This window comes from Lampris incognitus, chromosome 9 (genome assembly GCF_029633865.1).
Source record: "Lampris incognitus isolate fLamInc1 chromosome 9, fLamInc1.hap2, whole genome shotgun sequence".
Lineage (NCBI taxonomy): Eukaryota > Metazoa > Chordata > Actinopteri > Lampriformes > Lampridae > Lampris > Lampris incognitus.
The window spans coordinates 48,201,811-48,228,449 of NC_079219.1; the positions used below are offsets into that span (position 1 = coordinate 48,201,811).

General features: G+C 41.8%; 1 protein-coding gene across 1 annotated transcript in view; it reads right to left on the reverse strand.

Moving 5' to 3' along the window:
- brd2b (bromodomain containing 2b) overlaps positions 1-20,580 on the reverse strand; it is a 34,864-nt gene extending 14,284 nt beyond the window's left edge. Inside the window, exons 1-3 of the mRNA XM_056285802.1 lie at positions 20,294-20,580; positions 12,792-12,929; positions 12,133-12,277 (exon numbers count right to left, since the gene is read on the reverse strand). Coding sequence (XP_056141777.1) covers positions 12,133-12,277; positions 12,792-12,929; positions 20,294-20,560 — 550 coding nt within the window. The 5' untranslated portion in view covers positions 20,561-20,580. The remainder of the gene's footprint in view (positions 1-12,132; positions 12,278-12,791; positions 12,930-20,293) is intronic.
- Positions 20,581-26,639: the final 6,059 nt, after the last annotated feature.

Here is a 26,639-nt window from a genome sequence, read left to right on the forward strand (position 1 = left end):
GGGGTTTTAATGGCATCTGGCAGTTTATACACAGATTACAACACTGGTAACACCTTGCCACCCTAAAAAACATGTTTCCACAAACTAGTGACCTGTGGAGTCCATAAATGATGATGTTGGCAAGTACAGTATAAAGCGATGAAATAGATTTAGATAGAAAAATATCCAGAAAAATACCAAGATAGTTATCAAATTTAGGTAATGTTAACTACCTGTTAGCCATGTTATAGTCAACAAACAACTGCTTCTGTTGCATCAGTTACTAGTGTTGTAGTACTCGAGATCGGTCGAGACCACTTTTTAAGGGTCTCGGTCTCGTCTCGGAATCGAAGGCATTTTTACTCGGTCTTGTCTCGGTCTCGGACTGGGCGAACTCGGGATTTTTGATCAAGACCGGTCGAGACCGGGCTAGCACTGTGATAACAGAGAAAAGAAGAATGCAGCTGCTGCCTTCCCGGTGTCACGCACTCTTTGTGACACCCGGAGTGACACGCCCCCTGTACAGAGTGGATCAAGACGACCGGAGACGCTGCGCCCCCGGGAAACCCGCCATGAAAAATGTCGGCAAACTCAACCATCATTAAGTTTGGTTTCCAAAACCATAAGGACTTTATCTGTAAAAGGACATGCAAGCGAAAACACTCTGCAGTGTGCAAATTCTGCGGTGCACAACTCACAGAAACCGCCGGGACAACGTCAAGCTTTTATCGGCACATTGAGAGGAAGCATAAAGACAGGTAAATTAACCGTTAAATTAGCTACACTGGTAAAGTTAAAATCTGAAAATTTCAACACCCCATCCTAAGACATTGAGCCAAAATGAGCTCTTCGCACGATTGTTTTTTTGCTAACTTTCAGAGCACCGAGTGTATATTACAGCCAAGTTAGCTTGCATAGCATTGTCAAAAGCAAGATAACAGAATAACAAACAATGAACCCGCCAGGTATTAGTCGAGCCCCCAGGCGCCAGGTATTATTCGAGCCCCCAGGCACCAGGTATTAGTCGAGCCCCCAGGTGCCAGAAATTAGTCGAGCCCCCAGGCGTTACTTGGGAGGTTCTTATGCAATGCAAACGTTTTTCACTACACCAGTAAATGCAGTAAATGGGTTGAACTTTAGATGCGACCATCGGGAGATATTTCTAGTCTACAGCGTCCTCCATGTTGGTGCTTCGGCTGCAGAAATTAGATCGTTTGGCTCAACAATGAGACAGAAAGCTAACGCTGTGCTAGCTAGTTCAAAGTCAATAACACTGAATGAGTACGGTTAATCTAATTTGTTTGATAAAAAATATTGTAAAAAAACATTAAAAAACACATTTTAAGACAATAAAAACTCAGTAAGGGTAATGCTAAAAAATGTAAAAGCTTGTTTAAAAGCAGTAATTTAAAGTGACATTTGATTTCATTCATTTTAAAAAAGTGAATATATATTGACTATATAGTGATGCATGATGTCTCTCTGGCTTCTATAATTTGTTGCTTGTTTGCACTAAGCACATGCCTGTTAGAGATGTAACGTTTGAATCTTCTGAGAATTCTCTCTTGGTATTGGTGGGACTTAATCATTTTAATTCCTCCTCAATTTCAGGTTCCTGGAGTACAAGGCTGGACAACAGGCAGATGCTACACAGCCAACTATGGCATCCTTTGCCCAGAAAGTGCAGATCTACAGTCTCCATTCCCCAAGGCAGCAAGCCATCAGCGATGCCATTGTCAAAGATTTGATAATTGGGTGTTGCCTGCCACTGTCCCTTGTGGAAAATGAACATTTTAAACACTTTCTTGAGATTGTAGATAACAAGTACACACCAATCTCTAGGAGAACAATTTGTGAGAAACACATACCAGTTTTGGTAAAGAAAGTTAAGGAGACTGTTCTTGAGAAGCTGGAGAAAAGCTCAACAGTGTCCTTAACTACTGATATCTGGTCTGATCGTAGACTGCTTTCCTTCCTCGGAGTAACTGCTCATGTGTGCAACAAGTCAAATGAATCCTATGCCCTTGAATCCTACTTGCTGGACTGTAGACGTTTCACAGGCAAACATAGTGGAGAGCGAATTTCTTCTGCCTTTGAGGAGATCACCGACGAATGTGGTATCCGTCAGAAGATAAGTTCTATTGTCACAGACAATGCTGCCAATATGAAGTGTGCTTTTAAAGTTCAGATGCCACAACAGCAGTCAGGTGACAGTGAGAGTGAGGAGGAGAATCTAGATGATGAGCACCTGTGGGAGGACATGAATTCTGTGGAGGACACAGAGCTACTCTGGTCATCAGGTGAGCGTCTTTCTTGTTTTGCTCACTCCCTGCAGTTAGTTGTGAATGACGGCATGAAGGAAGTTAAAGCCATCTCTCGCAGCATTGCCAAAACATCATGCTTCTTAACTCTGTTACACAGCAGCTCACAGTTCAAAGACAAATTTGAGGCTGCATTTGACTCTACGAAGACTATTCCTGCTGCAAACAACACTCGCTGGAACAGCACTTTCAAACAAGTGCAGGCCCTCACAGCTCTGGACCATAAAGCTCTGACTGAAATGTGCAGCAAGGACTATGAAGAAGTGGTATTCAGCACTCGTGAGTGGAACCAGCTTAAAGAGCTGACTTCAGTTCTCGCACAATTCTCAGAGGCAACAGACCTGACAGAGGGAGAGAAATCCGTTACCATTAGCATGGTTGTTCTGACTGTTCTGGACCTGCATACACACCTTGTGAAGATGGGAGAGACACGAGTACAGTGTTGGCCATTAGTAAAGGCCCTCCATCAGTCTCTGATTAAAAGATTCAGTGGAATCTTTGGCAAAACAAATATGACTTAAGACAGTGGGGGACAGGAACCTTCCAGCCATAATGTGTATTTTTTAGCTACAATGCTTGATCCACAGTTTGGATTAAGCTGGGTGGATCTGGATGTTACTAATGGGCTAAATGCAATGCCACTCATGAAATTTAGAGATGAGCTGAAGAAAACACTGACAGGTATACACACATACATTTTACATCAAGAGAAAAATATTGTGAGAGCAGTTTTATTTGATACCTGCAGACACTGTATATCCTTTAATCTAACCTGTTTTTGTTTTTTTCCATTTGCTTGTGTTTTTCAGACACTTTGATCGCTGAGGTTGAAAACTTGGACTGTGAAGGTAGAGCAATGGACTACGGAGCCAGAAATGAAGAGTCACCTGGTGATTCACCTCCAGTCAAATGCTCACGCCTTCTTTCTCGTTACAAGGCTCACAAAAAGCACAGCACAGGCCAAGATACAAGTATCAGGGCACAGATAAGTAAATACTTTGATGCCATACAGAATACTGAAACTGATGATGCACTTGTCTTCTGGGACAAAAACCATGACAGATTCCCACAACTCCACAACTTGGCACTGAAGGTGTTGTCAGTTCCAGCGTCCTCTGCACCAGTTGAGAGGGTATTTAGTAGAGGAGGCATCATCATGAGGCCCCACTGAGCCCGTTTAGGTCACAAAATGCTTCAGGCTTTAATTTTTCTGAAGTGCAACCAAGCTTTTGTTTAACCTCCTCATCCCTAGAGCCATGCAGGATCCTCCCATCTCACCCTAACCCTGGCCCAGAAATGGGACCTTTGAGGTCTTTCACAACGACCCCTTTGTGAGTGTATTCTTAGTGTTGAGCTCAGACTTTTAAGGGTTTTACACATGTTGTTCATGCTTGGCATGCCACAATTTTCAGTTAAATTATTCCTAGTTAATTTATGCTTTAATTTTATGAAGCAAAGTTGTTATGGCTGCCTAGGAGAATTAATACTTATAAAAAAGACATTGTCTGGCCTTCTCTGTTGTTGTGAAAGTTCTTCATAGCCGTGCACCTAAGTTGTTTTTTCTTTTTCTATGTGAGTGTGCTCACTTTTTTGCTTCTTTGGAAATCTACATGTCTTTTATAAGACTCGTGCAAAAACTAAAAGAAAGTGTATCTTATTTCAGATGATGTATTTATCTGTTTACATTTAGGCACAATAATTCAACAAATCCAGATTAACATCTTCTTGCAAGATATAAACAAAAAAAAAAGACTTAATTGCTTGAAAATGAGTCAAAATAGCTGGCAAAGCACCAAAAGGCAAAATGTTCAAGAAAATTATTAAAAAATACCTTGCTGAAAAGAAATGTTGCTGTTGCATTTATGTAAAAGCAAACTTGATTAAAGAAAAAGATACTGGTCATTTGTTCTGTTTTGTTGTGATTTTTCTTTGATATATACAGTCTTGGTCTTGTCTCGGTCTCGACCTCCAAATGTCTTGGTCTTGTCTTGGTCTCGACCTCCAAATGTCTTGGTCTTGTCTCGGTCTCGATACTCTCTAGTCTCGATAATGTCTTGGTCTCGGTTGGTGCGGTCTTGACTACAACACTATCAGTTACTCCAAGGCAAAAGACTAGATGTCAATAATCAGGGCCGATTCTATGATCAGACCTTTAGGGGGGCTAGGCCATTAATGAGAATGTGACTTGCTTATAGTGCCTTGCAAAAGTGTTCAACCCACCTGATGAATCACTCATTTCATTGGATGACTATACATTAAAAAGGCCATATCATGTTCATCCCAGTTCTGTATTTTTTATTCTGGGGCTCCACTAGAGTAGCTTTGCATGTTTCCAAATTGGGATAACGGCAGTCTGGACCTGAGTCTTGCGCTCCCTATCCCACATGCTTATCCTCTTTTGCTCTGTTTCTCTAGGTTAATAAAAATGTGTATCAATTTGCCCACCCTGGAATGGGCATCCACATCCTGACAGAGATTAGTATGCTAAAAGGAGAGGACCTAGCCACCGTGTTGACCACCATTGCGAAGCAACACCACTTAGCTCTATGGCTTGTGATCAAGCAAATTGATGTCAAGACCAGTAGTGCCATTAAATACCAAATGACTGGATCACGCATGAGCCAATTAGAAATGTATATCTGACCAAAAGCTGTTAGTTAGAGCACGAGGGTTAATATTGGATGGATACTTATAAAAAAAAAAGAAGAAAAAAAAAAGAATGAGAGACTAGAGCTGGCATTGCAAAGATAATGTTGATTCTCACTTTTCTAAAGGACCAAAGGTCTTCAAGGTGAGTTTGCCGTAAAGAAAATGTGGAAAAACAATGACTGGCATTTACAGAAGTTGTCTAATAATGACACTATTATGATGCATCCAGTGAGTGGATCACCGCTGTTCTATTTTATAATAATATGTTAAACGCTATCTGTAAAACAAACGCTATATGTAAATCTTAGTTAGGGATGCACAGATGCCAGTATCGTTATTGGTCCAATACTGTCCTCATGTACTCATACTCGTAAAACTACACCGATACAACCGCACTAGATATCCAACGAGACAATTACACCTGAAACTGTGAAAAGTGAGCAGTGCCTTTTTTCACCATTCTTGCAGGAAGAGGAGATGGAGCCAGATAGATGAAGCAGAGCGATGGTCGAGAAGCAGATGAACACCTCGATGTGTCATTTGTCCAAACGGAGCGAGTAATGACAAAGTTACAAGTGTGTGTAACTTGGATGACTTAGGCACTGTTTCACAAACAGCTATTCGGTGATTGAACCATTCTTGACGGAGTTCCCCAATTTGTTTGTGGGCTTCACAGCCCTGATCACCTACTTTAGTGCTAAAGAGGCCCGAGATGCCATCAGCAAGATCCCTCTCAATCACATCGTGTTGGAGACAGATGTCCCTTATTTTCTACCAAGACAAGTAAAGTGCAAATACATCCAAGGTCATGTGCGATCAGACTCCAACATTAGCATACTCAAGAACATAATTTGGATTCTGACTTTCACCTTACATACCCTCTCACACATTTATCTGTGGAAATTTTACTAAATATATATATCAAAGTATCATCTTTGATTCAGAGTGGAAAATTGGGGGGGGGGTGTCTCATTTCTGTTTACTCCTGTAGTAACTAACAACTATGGGTCCTAAAGTCACTACATTTGATTGTAGACCACTAATTTTCAGGGACATGTGTGGCAAGAAAAAGCAACAAAATGTTCTACCAAAGTGAAGTATTGAGGCTGAAGGGACAGTGTGTGAAATTTAGGGGTTTTAGTGGCATCTGGCACTTTATACGCAGATTACAACACTGGTAACACCTTGCCACCCTAAAAAACATGTTTCCACAAACTAGTGACCTGTGGAGTCCATAAATGATGATGTTGGCAAGTACAGTATCAAGCGATGAGATAGATATAGATAGAAAAATATCCAGAAAAATACTAAGATAGTTATCAAATTTAGGTAATGTTAACTACCTGTTAGCCATGTTATAGTCAACAAACAACTGCTTTTGTTGCATCAGTTACTCCAAGGCAAAAGACTAGATGTCAATAATCAGGGCCGATTCTAGGATCAGACCTTTAGGGGGGCTAGGCCATTAATGAGAATGTGACTTGCTTATAGTGCCTTGCAAAAGTGTTCAACCCACCTGATGAATCACTCATTTCATTGGATGACTATACATTAAAAAGGCCATATCATGTTCATCCCAGTTCTTTTATTTTTTATTCTGGGGCTCCACTAGAGTAGCTTTGCATGTTTCCAAATTGGGATAACGGCAGTCTGGACCTGAGTCTTGCGCTCCCTATCCCACATGCTTATCCTCTCTCGCTCCGTTTCTCTAGGTTAGTAAAAATGTGTATCAATTTGCCCACCCTGGAATGGGCATCCACATCCTGACGGAGATTAGTATGCTAAAAGGAGAGGACCTAGCCACCGTGTTGACCACCATTGCGAAGCAACACCACTTAGCTCTATGGCTTGTGATCAAGCAAATTGATGTCAAGACCAGTAGTGCCATTAAAAAACAATGGAACAATGGAAAAACAATGACTGGCATTTACAGAAGTTGTCTAATAATGACACTATTATGATGCATCCAGTGAGTGCATCATCACTGTTCTATTTTATAATAATATGTTAAATGCTATCTGTAAAACAAACACTATTTGTAAATCTTAGTTAGGGATGCAAGGATGCACAGATGCCAGTATCGTTATTGGTCCAATACTGTCCTCATGTACTCATACTCGTAAAACTACACCGATACAACCGCACTAGATATCCAACTAGACAATTACGCCTGAAACCATGAAAAGTGAGCAGTGCTTTTTTTCACCATTCTTGCAGGAAGAGGAGATGGAGCCAGATAGATGAAGCAGAGCGATGGTCAAGAAGCAGATGAACACCTCGATGTGTCATTTGTCCAAACGGAGCGAGTAATGACAAAGTTACAAGTGTGTGTAACTTGGATGACTTAGGCACTGTTTCACAAACAGCTATTCGGTGATTGAACCATTCTTGACGGAGTTCCCCAATTTGTTTGTGGGCTTCACAGCCCTGATCACCTACTTTAGTGCTAAAGAGGGCCGAGATGCTATCTGTAAAAATTCCTCTCAATCACATCATGGCTACAGACGCCCCATATTTTCTTCCAAGACAAGTACAGTTCAAATACATCCAAGGTCATGTGCGATCAGACTCCAACATTAGCATACTCACGAACATAATTTGGATTCTGACTTTTTCCTTACAAATGCTCTCACACATTTATCCATGGAAATTGACAAATATATATCAAAGTATCATCTTTGATACAGAGTGGAAAATTAGCACCTGCTGGCAGCCAAATGATGGTGGAATTTGGCTTTGTGTGTGTGTATGTGTGGGGGGGGTTGTGTTCCGATTACTCCAGTAGTAACCAACAACTATGGGTCCTAAAGTCACTACATTTGATTGTAGACCACAAATCTTAGGGGACGTGTAGCAAGAAAAAAGCAACAAAATGTTTTGCTAAAGTGGAAGGGACAATGTGTTAAATTTAGGGGTTTTAGTGGCACCTGGAAGTTCATAGGCAGATTACAGCAATGGTAACCTCTTGCCACCCTCAAAAGCATGCTTCCAGAAACTAATGACCTGTGGAGTCCATAAAGGATGAGGTTGTCAAGTACAGTATCAAGCACTGAGATAGCTTTAGATATAAAAATATCGAGAAATATATAGAAAAATATCAAGGAATATTTCAAATTTAGGCAATGTTAACCACCTGCTAGCCATGTTATAGCCAACAAACAACTGCTTCTGTTGCACCAGTTACTCCAAAATAAAGGACTGGATGTCAATAATCAGGGCCGATTCTAGGATCAGACCTTTAGGGTGACTCTGCCCTTAATAAGAATGTGACTTGCTTACAGTGCCTTGCAAAAGCGTTCAACCCCCCTGCTAAATCACTAATTTCATTAGATAACAATACATTGAAAAGGCCATACCATATTCATTCCGGTTCTATATTTTCTATTCTTGGGCTCCACTAGAATAGCTTTGCATGGTTCCAAATTGGGATAACAGCAGTCTGGACCTGAGTCTTGCGCTCCCTATCCTACATGCTTATCCTCTCTTGCTGTTTCTCTAGGTTGGTAAAAATGTGTATCAATTTGCCCACCCTGGAATGGGCATCCACATCCTGAGGGAGATTAGTATGCTAAAAGCAGCATAAAAAAGGCATAAAAAAAGGAGCATAAAAGGACATAGCTGCTGCCCATCAGTCCTGGGGGAGGGCCATTACCGCTGGCGACATGACCAGGTGCGAAGACAGTTGCAGAGGCCATCTCCAAAGCTGTGGCCAACAACAAGCAAGCCCGCAGACAGAGGAACATTGCCTTTGTCAGGCCTCAGTCACAGCCCAGATCAGCAGCCGGTCTCCTCACCTCTGCATCAGAATGGGAGCTGAGTCGACTTGGGGGGGCAGCTCAGGTTCCCGTACCACGTTATGACAACTTCGTTGAGGCCAGACATAGTGCTATCATCAGCCTCTTCAAAACAGGTGCTCTTTATAAAGCTGATGGTTTCCTGGGAGTACCGGATGAAGGAGGCAAATGAGCAGAAGCAGTCCATGTACCAGGAGCAGGTGGATCACTGCCGGAGGAGAGACTGGAAGGCACGTTGTGATCCCATTGAAGTGGGGTGTAAAGGTTTTGCTGGCTGCTCACTGTCCAAGGTCTACACTCTACTTGGCATCACTGGAGCTGCTGTCTTCCATGGAGGCTGCAGAGAGGGCCTCCAAATGGCTTTGGATCAGAAGGAGTGATCTGTGGGCCAATGCTGCTGGGACACAAGCCAGGACCTGATCAACCCTGGCTGGGTCACCTGAGTCAGGGTGTATGATGTTGAAAGACCCAAACACTCAAGCACCTCAGGAAATATCACTGATGATGTGTCCCAGTGCATCCTAGGATCTATCTTCGAGTCGGGGAGAAAAAGAGGGGGAAAATCCTAAAAAAAAAAAAGAAAGAAAGAAATAAAATAGAAAATAAAACATGATTTCAAAGTCATTACTAGAACTGTAATGGTATTATAAGTACTGGCAGCTGGACAGCTCAGTAGGTAAGAACGTCAACTTTCCCGCAGGAGATCAAGGGTTCAAATCCAGCAGATGAGTCTCCAGTAAGAGTCCATGGCTTAGTCTTAATGTTATACAAGCCAACTACCTCTCAGATATATGTCGCTTTGGATAAAAGCGTCTGCTAATTGTAAATTGTATAAATGAAATTGTACACCATATCGCTACTCCGAATCGGCAAGTACCCAAATGTAAGCACTTGTACTTTGCCTGGAAAAAAAGTATCGGTGCATCCCTACTTACAGTTAGAAGATCTATGTATGAATGGAATCAGGAACAAAATATCATTTCGCCCAGCCCATAGCAGTGCAACACAAAAACAACACACATCCAAAAATTACAAGAACACATATCAAACTACAAAGTATTCTGATTCTGAAAAAGCAACTGTCCAAGGAAACAAACGCAGGATGACTGTCGGAACTGCTGGTCTGCATGGGCTAGCACTTAGCTTAGCCTGCCCCGTTTCTGCGTCCTGTCAGACCGCCCTTAGCGTTTCCTCCTTGGGTGCAGCTCCGGCAGGGCCATGGTCCCTGGGCCCACTGGCTGTAGCAGACCAGGCTCCCCCAGCCAATCCAACGCCAGCTCTCTCAGCCAGACACCTTAGACACACCTCCCCTTACTCCACGCAACGACACTAACAACACAGTCAACGCTAGGCGAGGCCACCGCCAGACTGCCCTCAGTGTTATTGGAACTGCTAGCAGTTAGCTTAGCCTGCCCCGCTTCCACGTCTTGTCAGACCGCCCTCGTTGTTTCTTCTTCGGGTGCAGCTCCAGGCAGGGCCGTGGTCTCTGGGCCCACAGGACGCAGCAGACCAAGCTCTCCCAGCCGATCCAGCGCCAGCTCTCCAAGCCATCAAACGAAGACACAAACTTAGACGTAGACATGGACAAAGACACTGCATGGATGGTACAGGGTGAGGCTGCCGCAAAACGTAAGTTCGCGCCGCCATCTTCCCACACCAGTACTGGGTGAGGCTGCTGCAAACGCGAATTCATGTCACCATTTTCCAACTTGGAAAATGGGAATGGGGAAAGCTGCCGCCAGCGGTAATGAAAAAAAGTACTTTGACAAATGTTACTGAATGTGTGTTTGAAAGTGGATAGAGATATTTTTAACCAGTTTGGCAACACCCTGTCATGACTGTAGACATACAAGATGCTACTGTCTGTCAAGTTCTTAAAATCTGGTCCTACATTTCCTTAATTATGAAAGGTAGCGTAGATCATTTTGGTCACAAGACCATTTCTGTGATTTTAGGGGTTTGAATGAAGATTACAAAGCAGAGCAACAATTATTTCAATAAAGGACTAACAATTCCATTGACACCACTCTACAGGCAAGGGATACCCTTTCTATCAATCTGACTTACACTACCGTTCAAAAGTTTGGGATCACCCAAACAATTTTGTGTTTTCCATGAAAAGTCACACTTATTCACCACCATATGTTGTGAAATGAATAGAAAATAGAGTCAAGACATTGACAAGGTTAGAAATAATGATTTGTATTTGAAATAAGATTTTTTTTACATCAAACTTTGCTTTCGTCAAAGAATCCTCCATTTGCAGCAATTACAGCATTGCAGACCTTTGGCATTCTAGCTGTTAATTTGTTGAGGTAATCTGGAGAAATTGCACCCCACGCTTCCAGAAGCAGCTCCCACACGTTGGATTGGTTGGATGGGCACTTCTTTGAGCAGATTGAGTTTCTGGAGCATCACATTTGTGGGGTCAATTAAACGCTCAAAATGGCCAGAAAAAGAGAACTTTCATCTGAAACTCGACAGTCTATTCTTGTTCTTAGAAATGAAGGCTATTCCATGCGAGAAATTGCTAAGAAATTGAAGATTTCCTACACCGGTGTGTACTACTCCCTTCAGAGGACAGCACAAACAGGCTCTAACCAGAGTAGAAAAAGAAGTGGGAGGCCGCGTTGCACAACTGAGCAAGAAGATAAGTACATTAGAGTCTCTAGTTTGAGAAACAGACGCCTCACAGGTCCCCAACTGGCATCTTCATTAAATAGTACCTGTTAGAGCCTGTTTGTGCTGTCCTCTGAAGGGAGTAGTACACACCGGTGTAGGAAATCTTCAATTTCTTAGCAATTTCTCGCATGGAATAGCCTTCATTTCTAAGAACAAGAATAGACTGTCGAGTTTCAGATGAAAGTTCTCTTTTTCTGGCCATTTTGAGCGTTTAATTGACCCCACAAATGTGATGCTCCAGAAACTCAATCTGCTCAAAGAAGTGCCCATCCAACCAATCCAACTTGTGGGAGCTGCTTCTGGAAGCGTGGGGTGCAATTTCTCCAGATTACCTCAACAAATTAACAGCTAGAATGCCAAAGGTCTGCAATGCTGTAATTGCTGCAAATGGAGGATTCTTTGACGAAAGCAAAGTTTGATGTAAAAAAAATCTTATTTCAAATACAAATCATTATTTCTAACCTTGTCAATGTCTTGACTCTATTTTCTATTCATTTCACAACATATGGTGGTGAATAAGTGTGACTTTTCATGGAAAACACGAAATTGTTTGGGTGATCCCAAACTTTTGAACGGTAGTGTATGTTAACACAAACTAAGCCATGGCTTGTACATCCTCAGTGGCTGGGTTACTCATGCTAACATTAACACCAATTCAAATTCTCCCTCTTCACCCACGTTAACATAGCACTTTGTCACCAACCTACCATTTGACTTGCGGCCTTTGCCCTTTCCAGCTTTTGTTCGTGGGGCTGGAGGAGGCAACTCAATTTCCTCCTGAGGCATCTGGGCCACCTTCTGAAGGAAGATCTTCTCCAGAGATTGGGCCATTAACACAATGTCATCTGTGACCTGGATGTTAAAAAAACAACAACAACAACAAAAAAACCACTTTATTGTATCATGTGTGCACCCACACGCACACTCAGGAAAGAACCTGGAGCACAGAATGTACCACTTCTACTAAAACTAATACAGCAAACACTGCATATAGATATATAAAGAGTGGGGGGGTATTCTGTATTAATATATGATGATTATGTGTTACACAGTGTATAAGGTTAATACTTATCTATTTTGGCTTCCATGTAAAGGGCATTATGTTGCATTTTTATGCATGCACTTAAGTTCAAATTGGACTGCTGTCCTAGATTTTTCTTTCTATGTTTCACTCAGGATCCAGCACCCCGTCTTCTAAGTCTTATTGTGAGTTGAGCGTGTTTTCTTTATGCATGCACTTACAAAATTTAATTTATCGATTTACTTCTGTATGTTTAAGTGTTATGCTCTGCATAGAGCTCATCTATGTTGTGAAAAACACAAAACCTGAAGGGGGTGCTGGATGGTCCATGTTAAATGTCCTTACCTTGTTGTAGATGTAACAGTTGGTGAACATGGTGTTGAAGTCCTGCATGCACTCACTGGCACTGCGGTAGTAGTTATTTTCCAACCTCTTCTTGATGGTCCCCATGTCCATGGGCTGCTTGATGATCTTATGATAATCCTGCATTAAAGAGAATGGGAGAGTGAGAGGGAAAGCCAGCATTAAAAACCTTGGGGAAAAACACACTTGTGGATCTGCATTTCTGGTCAACAAGATTACATTCACATCTTTCTCAAAAGCACTAAAAGAAAGAAAGTCTTCTTGGTCACAATAGTGGATGAACTCCAAAATTCAAATTACTTTCACTACTTAACGCAGGGTTCAATGTTTTTTGTGGGTCAGAAATCTACTTGCCCTTAACGTCAATTTTTACTTGTCCCTATATAATTTTTTTTATTTATCAGTGGTGATCAAAGAACAACCAAGACTATAGTTGATTGTCATGTGTAATCTTTATTTAAGTAAATGAAACAACAAGGACACCGTGTGCGTAGCAACAAACATTCTTGCATATCGAAAATGGTATGATCCATCCTCCCGTCCATCCATCTCCAAGAGATGGACGCATTAATCGTGAGTGATTGAGCGAGTGAGCTTAACTGTGAGCGAGTGAGTGATAGAACAGGCCTAATGAAACCATACAAATACAAATCTTAATTACATCAATGCTTCCGCCTTTTCTCACAAAATAAATGAAACATCCAAGCCCCGCTACATTTGCAAAAAGAAAGATCAAGTCTCCCAAAACCATTCGGAAAAATGTGCCATGGTCTGATGAGATCAAGGCTCAACTTTTCGGCTATAATTCCAAAAGGTATGTTTGGCACAAAAACACCACAGCACATCACCAAAAGAACACCACACCCACAGTGAAGCATGGTGGTGGCAGCATCAGGCTTTAGGGCTGTTTTTCTTTAGCCAGAAATGGGGCTTTGGTCAAGGGAATCATGAATAGCTGCAAACACCAGTCGATTTTGGAGCAAAACCCTAAGGTGTCTGCTAGAAAGCTGAAGACAACGAGTAATTTCATCTTTCGGGATGACAATGACCCAAAACATACATTTAAATCACCAAAGGGGTGGCTTCAACAAAAGAAGATCAACATTTTGGAATGGCCCAAAGCCCAAACCTGAATCCAAATGAAAATGTGTTGGGTGACCTGAAGAGGGTTGTGCAAATGAGATGCCCTAGCAATTTGACGGCTCTACAAGGTTTTTGCAAGAAGAGTGGGAAAATATACTCTTAACCCAAAAGACTGAGTGCTCTAATAAAATCAAAAGCTGCTTCAATAAAGTATGAGTTTAGCAGTGTACACACTTCAACCAAGTAATGTAAGTTTTGTATTTTCCTTTTCTCCCCCTAAAATGTTTGATTGATTTTCACTATTTTTATAGGTTGTAATTAAAAAAAAAAAGTGGAAAAGTTCTGACATGATTTATCTTGGTTTCGTTTTTTTACACAGAAAGTTGAATCAGTTCATCTGGACATAACATTTATTTAGATGAACAGATGAAGTGATTCAACGTTCTGTGATTTCCATCTATTATCCAAACCGCTTATCCTACTCAGGGTGGTGGGGATGCTGGAGCCTATCCCAGCAGTCATTGGGCGGCATGCGGGGAGACACCCTGGACAGGCTGCCAGTCCATCACAGGGCGTGCGCGCACGTGCGCGCACGCACACACACACACACACCTAGAGACAATTTAGCATGTCCGATTCCTTACTTCTAACACTTACTTCTGTGATTTCCTTACCTGGATTATCGAGCATGCATAAAGGCATTTTTTTTACATCATAAAAACCAGCCAGTTTAACAGGGTTGTGTAGACCTTTTATATCCACTGTACATGTGAACCACTGATCTTGTAAGGAGAACAAATCAAGATGAAAAGCATGGGGACCATCGTCTAGACCAGTGGTTCTCAACCTTTTTGGGGTCCTGGACCCCCTGCGTATTTTTGATCTACCCTGAGGACCCCTCCACCTGATCTTGGGGGAGGGGGGTTGCAATTTGATAGAAACAGTAGAAACTGCATTTTAAATTGCATTATAGCATTTATTCACTCTTTGGGGCAAAAATAAGAGCTTTCAGTTGTAACTTAGATATAGTTAACAAAACAGAATTCTTATGCAGTAACTTTCAGATATATGTAACAAAACAGAATATGTATTCAGTAACTTTCAGATATATGTAACAACAGAATTTTTATGCAGTAACTTTTAACAATGCAAACGGGAGCGAGCTCTCTTATTAAAATACAATAAATTACACTTGTGAAACAGATGTAATTAGAGAAAAAAGTCCTGTTACCCTTTATAGTATAGGTAGATAAAGGTCTCAGTCACATTTGAGTAAAATAATCCTATTTCTATAAATGTCACAGGATCTTTTTTTTAAAGATATTTTATTTTCACGGACCCCTTGCAATTACACCACGGACCACTAGGGGTCCGCGGACCCCCAGTTGAGAAACACTGGTCTAGACAATTAGTATAAAAAAAAAACCTGCTGGTTGTAATTTGCTGTACTTTAACAGCATCGTGGTTTCTAACTTAATGAACAGGGAGAGCCAGCAAATTGGTATGAACTGACCTCTACACCAGAGATGGAAACACTTTGAATTTGTTACATCTAAAAATGTACCATCCACAGACTGAAACACAAATGAACACATCATCAACCTCAAAGCGCCCCACTGTTGCAACTGGACCTTCTCAACCACGTGTAACTTTTTTTAAGCTGGTAATACCACATACCCTGGAAATATTTGTGATATTGGGCTATACGAATAAAACTGACTTGACCGCTTGACAGTATGAACAAATGGATACCGCCCAACCCTATAATTTGGCTATACAAATTTTCTACCCAAAGATAAAAAATGTCACCAGAAAATGACTGGTAGTTTATACACTCACCGGCCACTTTATTAGGCACACCTGTCCAACTGCTCGTTAACGCAAATTTCTAATCAGCCAATCACATGGCAGCAACTCAATGCATTTAGGCATGTAGACATGGTCAAGACGATCTGCTGCAGTTCAAACCGAGCATCAGAATGGGGAAGAAAGGTGATTTAAGTGACTTTGAACGTGGCATGGTTGTTGGTGCTAGACGGGCTGGTCTGAGTATTTCAGAAACTGCTGATCTACTGGGATTTTCACGCACAACCATCTCTAGGGTTTACAGAGAATGGTCCGAAAAAGAGAAAATATCCAGTGAGCGGCAGTTCTGTGGGCGAAAATGCCTTGTTGATGCCAGAGGTCAGAGGAGAATGGCCAGACTGGTTCGAGCTGATAGAAAGGCAACAGTAACTCAAATAACCACTCATTACAACCGAGGTATGCAGAAGAGCATCTCTGAACGCACAACACGTCGAACCTTGAGGCAGATGGGCTACAGCAGCAGAAGACCACACCGGGTGCCACTCCTGTCAGCTAAGAACAGGAAACTGAGGCTACAATTCGCACAGGCTCACCAAAATTGGACAATAGAAGATTGGAAAAACGTTGCCTGGTCTGATGAGTCTCGATTTCTGCTGCGACATTCGGATGGTAGGGTCAGAATTTGGCGTCAACAACATGAAAGCATGGATCCATCCTGCCTTGTATCAACGGTTCAGGCTGGTGGTGGTGGTGTAATGGTGTGGGGGATATTTTCTTGGCACACTTTGGGCCCCTTAGTACCAATTGAGCATCGTGTCAACGCCACAGCCTACCTGAGTATTGTTGCTGACCATGTCCATCCCTTTATGACCACAGTGTTCCCATCTTCTGATGGCTACTTCCAGCAGGATAACGCGCCATGTCATAAAGCTCGAATCATCTCAGACTGGTTTCTTGAACATGACAATGAGTTCACTGTACTCAAATGGCCTCCACAGTCACCAGATCTCAATCCAATAGAGCACCTTTGGGATGTGGTGGACCGGGAGATTCGCATCATGGATGTGCAGCCGACAAATCTGCAGCAACTGTGTGATGCTATCATGTCAATATGGACCAAACTCTCTGAGGAATGTTTCCAGTACCTTATTGCATCTATGCCACGAAGGATTAAGGCAGTTCTGAAGGCAAAAGGGGGTCCAACCCGGTACTAGCAAGGTGTACATAATAAAGTGGCCAGTGAGTGTATGTACATTAGGGATGTGAGTCTCCATCACTGAGGACGATGCGATACTTATTTTGATGCATTGCCAACGATCTGATACATTAAAATTGCATATGATGCAACTACCCATGCAATGATACGATTCACCCCTATTGCAATGCAGTGTGATTCGACAATTCGATTCAATGCAATGCAATGTGATGGAAAAGAATGATGAATGATGTTATGCAATTGATTTTTTCAAAGACCAGTATACACAGCGAATTTGAGCCATCTCAGACAAAAGATGACTAAACGTGGCGACACCTTCGGTTGTGGCTCAAAAATGGTGGTCCTAAATCGCACTGTGAGACAGGTTCAAAGACGGCCGTCATTACAGTCTTGCAACCGAAGACAACCTGGGACAAAAGTCTGACAGTGTCAGAAATTTAGGATGACCATCTCACAATGTGACTGCTGCTATGACCTACGTCTACTAACCAACCAATAGAAATGCAGCACGAAATGACGCACTGATCAACCTGACACAGAATCTTTGCTGGCACTAAACACAAACAGACTGTTAGCATCTGTGACCCAAATGCGATGGATTCAACAAAACGAGCAAAACGAGCTGCGGGGACTATCGAAAGGATTCGATTCCTGCTTGGCGTCATGTTGCTCTACCAGCGGTGGAGACTAATTACAAGCGCTGATGCGGCACGCACGCTGATGTCGTTTTTATGGACTGGCGTCATAGCCTGCGATTCAGTAGGTGTTATCATACAGTCTACATACATCAAACTTGATGTCTTACCCAAGTTTATTAGATCCATATCGCAGTGTGGCTTGCAATAAACTTGTGCCCCCTGTCCACTGCATGGTACTGGCTCGACTCAACCCATTTTTTTTCTTTACCATTGGGCAAAATTTAGGGATAGTACCTGGTACCAGGTACTTTTTTTGGTACCACCTCTGTCGAGGTTCCAAGTGAGCTGAGCCGCTACTAAAAGGTGACATGAAAATACCACTATAAATAAATAAATAAATATATTAAGATAGCTGTAGATTTTTTTTTTATACATTACAGTACAAGCTTGTTTCGTGTGTCACGCACTCATCAGCTGCCAATGTGAATGACGGCTACCAGAAAACTACTACTACTACTACTTTCGGCTGCTCCCATTAGGGGTCACCACAGCGGATCATCCATTTCCATTTCTTCCCGTCCTCTGCATGGTTTCCGGAAGAAAAGAAAAAAACCCCCGCTAAATATATGTATATTTATTTATATTTATTTGAGTATAAATAAAAAATTTTAAAAAATAGTCATCACACCAAAAATGACCAGCGGGGCTTCGCCGTGAGGGGATACTATCTGCAGTGGAAAACAAAATCCCAATAGAGTCAAGTTGAGCCAGTACCATGCAGTGGAAAAGGGGCATTATACGATTGCTGAAATCGCACACAGTCTGTAGGAGGCTTTAAGCATATGGCAAATCATAAATTAACTGAATTAATTTGTACTTTACATATTTGCTTCTCTAGTATAGTTCTCTAGTACAGTGTAGAAGTACACTGAATAGTGTACTTCTTACTGAGTACTTCTCAGTAAGAAACTCATTTATGCCGTTTCTATTTTAGCTCTAAAAACACTCTTGGACCTGTCACAAACGGGCCTTTTCACAAATCCTTCATAGAAGTGTTCTCCAGCTCCAGTTTACAGTACAGTACACTTTTACAACACCTCACACAATTAACACTAGAACGACCGGGATTTCACTCCTACCTAAAACGACCACGTGTGGTCAAAATGACAGCTGGTTTTTAACCTCTTTATTCTGTAAAGATAAATACTCAATTGAAATATCAATGCATTGCATATGTTAGTGTGTCTGTTAGGAAACGACTGACACCAAATTTAACATTTTAACAACTACAATACTATTTTAAAAAAATTTAAACTTCCGACAGACATGGTCGAACTTGAATAGCGAAACTGAAAAAGTGAAAAATATTACCTGAAAAACATAACAGAAAACACATATTGCTAATCTAACAAACATAACAAGGCCTATAAAATGTGAAATGTAAAAAAAGGAACTGCAAATAAATATTGAAGAGTCCCAAACAACGATCAGAACTTAAAAACTACTAGAACGACCGTGGACGGTCATTTTTTAAACTCTATATTCTGTCAAGATAAATACCTAATTGAGATATTAATGCATTACATATGTTAGTTTGTCTGTTAAGAAACTAACCGACACCAAAATTAACATTTTAACAACTTTTAATACTATTTTTCAAACAATTTAAAATGGCCGCTGTCCAACGCCTGTAAATACTGCAACGCCTCGGTGGTAGTCATGGTGTGTCTGAAACTGCGTCTGTACCCAGACACGTTGGAAATAATCAAAAATCAAGTTTAGACTATTACTCTGCACTGGAGAACTCTTAATTTTTTTTCTGGGACAGAGCAATGAACTTCGCAAAGGAAATTATGTAGCCAAAACACATCATAAATAGTGACAAGACGCGCACGATCATGTGCAAATTACGAGCTGTCACTTTGACAGCTCATGGTCATTTTAGGTAGATCTTATCATAACTTTTTTGTGCAACTGATCTAAAACTCATTTTAATGCAAACATATGCAATTTTAGGTGCATTCAGGGAGCGAAAGTTCCATATCTTTTTTTTTCTCCACAAAGTTATTAAACTTTGAATATACAAAACTGCCAAATTGACGGCCTTGGTCAAACTAGTGTTAAACAATTTAAAGATGCTCAGGATTAACAATGAAGCATAGTGCAATGTGCTGTGTACTTTATAGCAGCATGGCATATTTTGCAAATGGCATGCTTGTCAGGTTTTCTGTCTCCCTTGAAAAATCTGAAGTGTCGCCAAACATTTGATTTGTAGGAATTTGGTGGAATGTGTCGCTCTTCCTTCTCCATGCTGATCTCTAATGTGACATGCCTCGCTACAACGGAGGCCAAGGTGGGGCCACTGACAGCGGTGGAGATGAGAGAGCCCGCTTGAGAAACAGTTTAGCGAGGAGGAATCAATCTAAATATCAAATTATTTGTCACAACTCTAAATAATAAAGGCATAGGGCCTCTACTAATAATTATATATAAATAATTCTGATTTTACTGATGCAAAGATGTTAGAAACGATGCATCTCGAGTTCATCACAAATGATATCCGGTGCACACGTTTAACTGGGGCACTCGCATCGTTAACTTTTATGCCGGTGCACCAATGCGAATTGGTGAAGCTTACCATTCCTAATGTACACCCCACACCATTTACTGTCTAAGCTGCAGAAATATCACACACAGGATTCAAGGACAAATGAAGGAAAGTCTATTGTTGTTAAACTCACTGGTAAGTTGAGCCTGTAAGCATCCACTGGCTCGTGGAAGGGCCAGGCGAAGTGGTGTCTCCACAGACATTTCATCAGGGCTTTCTGGAGGTATTGCAGCTGGTTGGTCATGCGGCCCTGCCGGCTTGGGTCCTTGACAAGAGGCTGCGGTGGGGCAGGAGGCCCCTGGGGAAAAGCATGGAGCAGTGAGGGGCTCTCAAAGTCCTCGTATATCTGTGAAGGCTTACGGATCCGCTTGCCTGCAGCTGAACCACTGTGTTGTTCCATCCCGCCACCTGACAGCCCCACCAGAGCTAAGCCAGAGTAAGATTAGGGTGCAGAGGATGAAGGAAAAATCAGAAGTAAATAAGACACAAAGGGAGCAATTTTTTACTCTAACAGTGGAAGCATAGTTGCTGCCTTAACAGGGCAGTAAGCCAAACTAGCGCTGTGCAATATGGAAAATACTACCATCGTGACAATTTTAGGGAATTTTACATTATCAATGTACCGCTTACATATAGAAAAATATCACATTTAAGAATAACTGAGGTTCATCACATTGAACTGTTTGGTAATGTAAAGTATAATCTCAAACCAAAACTAGTTATCAAATAATACTCCCTCAAATATTTAATACCTCATTTTGTGAGCAATTTCAGACCATAAATTCCCACTGTCACTAATATAGACAGCAAAATTGTGTATCATATGACAATATCTGGCCTTGTAACCAGACGAATCTGCGAGCTCATGGTTTACATTTACTCTGGCATATACGTCTGGCCACCCTCCAGTTCAGACAGATTTTCAGCCAACCTGACACAGGTCGGGCCAGTCACAACCATTTATTTAATATGGGTGAGTTTAATACGATGACATACAGCCTTGTTTTTTCCCACCACCCGCATTCAGGGAACTCTGCCTCTGATTGGCTAGTACTCGTTGCCTCCGTTAGTTAGGTTGGTTAAGGTTAGGGGTAGGGTTAGCCAATCAGAGGTAGAGTAGGAGTGGGTCTTCCCAGATTGCAGGTGGTAAAAAAATAACCCTGACATACATAGGGGCGCCGTCAGCTGCTGCTGATGTGGAACGATCTGTTGGATCCGCTATCCTGACAGTATTAAATGAACCTGATGGTATGTTTTCTCTGAAAGAATAACAAACAACTACACATAAAGCTTTTGTTAAGAAATATGTGTTTACCATAATTCTGACAGGATTTGATAAAAGTTCAAGCGCTACATTACACATTCCGTTGCTCCAATTAGTTGTAGGTCTATCCAATTGCGTCGAGACATTTTGGTCTGCGGCCCTTGATAACGGCCCTTGGAAATCGAAAATGAACTAAGAGGAGCCAGACCAATTAGCATTTGCGAATTCGTCTGTTTCCCAGGCTAGACAATATCCGCCTTTCATCCCAATACCACTAAAAGACAATAACTGATAACACTGAATTATTGCCTTGCCCAAGTGAAAACAGATGAGAAAACACCAATTAACAAAAGCAGATCCTTTGTCTTCTTTACTGTTGCTTTATGCTTAATGTAACCTATGAGCAATTCACTGAGTCAAGACTTTTTTGTTTTTTTGGATTCCCCCCCCCCTTTTCTCCCCAATTGTATCTGGCCAATTACCCGACTCTTCCAAGCTGTCCCAGTCATTGCTCCACCCCCTCTGCCGATCCGAGGAGGGCTGCAGACTACCACATGCCTCTTCAAACACATGTGGAGTGGCCAGGCGCTGCTTTTCACCTGAAAGTGAGGAGTTTCACAATGGAACGTAGCGCGTGGGAGGATCACGCTATTCTCCCCAGTTCCCCCTCCCCCCTGAACTGGCGCCCCAACCGACCAGAGGAGGCGCTAGTGCAGTGACCAGGACACATATCCACATCCGGCTTCCCACCCGCAGACACGGCCGATTGTGTCTGCAGGGATGTCCAACCAAGCCAGAAGTAACACGTGGATTCAAACCTGCGATCCCTGTGTCGGTAGACAACAGAACAGACCGCTACGCTACCCGGACGCCCTGAGTCAGACTTCTTGTACAAAATTCCTCTGTAATTTAGACTGATGAAGGCAAGTCACCGTAATGAAATCCACCTGTTTTGAGTGCATGACTTTTGTCATCTTTAAATAGTGCAATGATTAATTTCATTAGACTGTGTGCACATGCACGTGTCTCTCTCACACAAACACACACACACACACGTCAAAGGTGTTAGGTTACCCACAATTACCTCAGGAAACCATATATTCAATGAAAACACAACTCTACCCTCTTTCCATTAGCTTGCTCATCGTCAAGGCAACCAAGATTCTATCAATAGATTGTTAGTTTTGGCACAAATATGAGAACCATCATAATACACAATCTTGCCAGCCTGGGTATTATATTCCAATATAGAGCTGTAATTTCATCTACAATTATTGCTCAACTTCATACTGAATATTATCTAACGCAACATATTGATCAGGAATGTGTCACATGGGAAAGTAACATGGGCAAAAATGCCCTGTGGGTTTTTGTACATTTAAGAGAAATGGCGTGTCTGTGAATGTTCTCATTCATCCAGGTCATGGTTATCCAAAGAGTTGAATCAAGTGCAACTGGACTTGGTATATATCCGTGAAGACGTTTCACCTCTCATCCAAGAGGCTTCCTCAGTTCGTGCCTTTCTGACTAGACCAAGCTAGTCTGAGAGAAATGACCCATTAAGTCTTAATGTATGCTCAATAATCCAGGTAAGAAAATCAAAGAAAGTTGAATCAGTTCATCCGGATACAACATTTGACAGAAATGTTTCATCACTCATCTAAGTGACCTATTGAGTCTAAACTGACTGCAGGTAACCCCACCCTTATAAACAATAGAGTGGTGTAACGACCAAAACCAAAGATCAGCTTCATATGCAAATAGGCATGGCCATTAACTAGTTTCAATGGACATGTGTACTATTCCCAGAGGATTTGGGAATGTTTGCAATCACAGCATTGTAAGATAGTGACAGATGTACGTGTCTGCTCCCGAAGCTGTGTCTTAAGTCCACGTACTTCACATACAGGGGGCAGTACTATAGGCAGAAGTTATGGGTATGCTACGGGCTCCCCAGTCTCAACGATACTGGCCAATTTGTATACGGAGGAAGCAGAAAAGAGGGCTCTGACGTCCTATCTAGTGACATGACCTAGCCATTGGTTAAGATTTGTGGACGACACCTGGGTTAAAATCAAATCTCAGGCTGTACCACATTTCACCGACCACATCATCTCAGTGGACGACCACGTCAAGTTCACAAGAGAGAATGTGAAAAATGGCAGGTTAGCCTTCTTAGACTGTGAAATAGCAATTGGTGATGGGGGGGGGACATTTGATTGTTAATGTTTACCGTAAACCAACGTATATTGATCAGTACTTAAGGTTTGACTCTCATCAACCACTGGAGCACAAACTAGGAGTCATCAGGATGCTGTACTACCGAGCTGACAACGTTGCCACCAATGCAGCGGCCAGAGAAGAGAAGAAATCCCACATTAAACAGGTCCTGCTTAAGTGTGATTATCCTAACTGGGCATTGGTCAAAACCAGGAATACACCCAAACACTGCACCAGCCAACTGGAGAAGGACCACAGCTGTCTAAGCGTAACCAGTGGGGGTTTCGTATGTGGCGGGAGTGTCGAAACAGTTGAGATGCATATTTTCCAAACACCGCGTCTCAGTTGCTTTCAAACCCCAAACATGCTGTACCAGAAATTGTTCCACCCCCAGGATCAGGTCCGCTGGCACAAACAGAACAATATAGTGTATGCTCTTAAGTGCCGGGAGGATAACCGTGACTTGTACATCAGGGAAACTAAACAGACACTGGTTAAGAGAACGCCACAACACAGGAAAGCTAATGCATCAGGCCAGGACTCCACAGTCTACACCCATCTACAGACCATTGTTACAGTTCAGGTCAAAATTGTTAGCCCCCAAGGAACTATGGAACATTTCCCTAAAATTCTGCCCAATGTTTGCATCATTCATAAAACTTTACATAGTAAAACATTCATCAATGTTAAGGCCCCTATTTCGTACATTTTGGAATGTAAAATAAATCTTCAGGTTTGCTTTATACCAAATGTAGTGAAAATTGAGGTGGTAAAATTTATTAGGCCCCATGTAATTTTTTTACTTTCAAAACACACTTGACCAATCAACCAGCTTTCAAACCAAACCTGAGCAATCAATCAGCATTGAACTTTACTTAAGGGACTCCAATGAACAGGGCTAGTGGCACTTGAACACTTGATTGAGAGGGACTACTCTTAAATTATTGGTAAGAAGTAATTTCATCATGCCAAAAAGTAAAGAAATCAGTCTGGAACTCAGAAAGAAGATAATGGATGCTCATCTTAAGGGGGAAGGCTATACTGCCATTTCCAAGCGTTTCACAGTGTCTAGAACAGCTGCTGTATGTTGCATCATCGCAAAGCACAAGGAGACAAATTGTGTTAGAAACAAACCTGGGTGTGGTCGAAAGTGCAATATTTCAAAAACCTTGGAGAGGAAACTAGTCAGAGATGTCAACAACAATCCCAGAACTCTGCCAAGATGATTGTTGCTGAACTGGCCTCTTCTGGACTTGATGTTTTAAGGAAGACTGTTGTGAGGGTTCTTCATCGTGGTGGGCTTCGAGGTCATCGTCCAAGAAAAACTCCACTGCTCACACAGCGGCACATCAAAGCCACACTGAAGTTTGCCTGTGAACATTTGAAACATGGGCATGAGTTTTGGAAGGCTGTCCTGTGGTCTGATGAGAATAAACTTTAGCTGTTTGGGCACATGGCTGTTGCTTTTGTTTGGCGAAGGAAGGGGGGGGGGGCCTTCAACCCTAAAAACACAGTTGCCAGAGTTAACATGGTGGTGGGAGCATAATGCTGTAGGGCTGTTTTGCTGCTTCAGGCACAGGGAACCTTGTTCGGGTGCATGGAATCATGAAGAAAGAAGATTATGTTGACATTTTGAAGGATAATGTAAAGAAATCTGCTGCCAGTCTAGCTTTAGGTCGCTGCTGGGTCTTCAGGCAAGACAATGCATAAGCATACATCCTTATGCGTTGTCTTGCATAAGGATTGTCTTGCATAAAGAAGCATACAGCCAAGTATGCTTCAAAACTTTTTGAAGGACCCCAAAATCAAGGTCCTGGAGTGGCCCTGTCAGAGCCCAGATCTCAAATCCTATTGAGAATCTGTGGCGGAAGCTCAAGGTTAATGTCCATGCTGGAAAACCATGCAATTTGGGTGAGCTGGAACAATTTGCCATGGAAGAATGGGCTAAGATCCCTCAAGAGTCATGTGCCAACCTAGTTAGGAACTACCGTAAGAGATTGTTTTCAGTTGTGAGTCAGAACTATTGACTATTAACTGTCAGAGGGCTAATAATTTTGGTCTTGTCATTTTTGTTTTTTCTTGTTTCAATTCAGCGCATCAGTAAAATATCTTAATCAAGCTTAGTGGAGATTTTGTCTTTGTTCTTTTGGGAGCAACTAAACTATAAAAACTTTTGGTTATGTTAATTTCCATGGAAATGCCCTCTGTTTACGGCACGAGGAACAGCTTTAAAAGAACTTAATTCTCACCCTGGGCTCAGGACACAAACCTGCCCCACTGACACACAAACAGAGGCCAAGCTTATTCTTTACAATCTGTCAGACATCCACCAGGCACAGTAAAGAAATATCCATAATGGAGCCATTGTGTCGTGGACACATTTCAGCTATTAAACATGGATTGAAAAATTGTGATGCTTGGTGGCTGAGCAGTTTATCACCCCTGTACTCTGTTCTGGCATTATCATAATTAATACTATTCTCCTCTTTGTAAGAAATTGATCGGACTTTTGCTGTTCCAAACGGTATCATGCATAACAGTAAATCATGTTCAAGATAACACAATACAGTAAGTGGTAAACAACATAGTATTGACAACCGCTTGCAACTCCTTATTGCACATCAAAATCTAACACAGAAAGTGTCTCATCAGTTCAATTCTGAAATCTTTCCACTGGCTGCCAGTTTGTACTAGAATATTGTATGATTCTTTTACCTTATAAATATCCAAATATTTTTTCTCTCGGGTACATGAACAATATGCTGCATAAATCTACGATCTTCTCCCAACTATTCCAAGGATACAAACTCAGGCTGACAGTGAAGCAACATTCTGTGTATATGGTCCCAAACTGGAATATTTGCCCAGTGAAATTGAGAGTAGACACTTCAACAGCAACTTTTATTGAAACATCTTTTTAATAGTACTTTCACCTAGGGATAACCCCTTCTACTTTTAGCTATTAACTGACAATTTACTGTCGATCAATTATGAT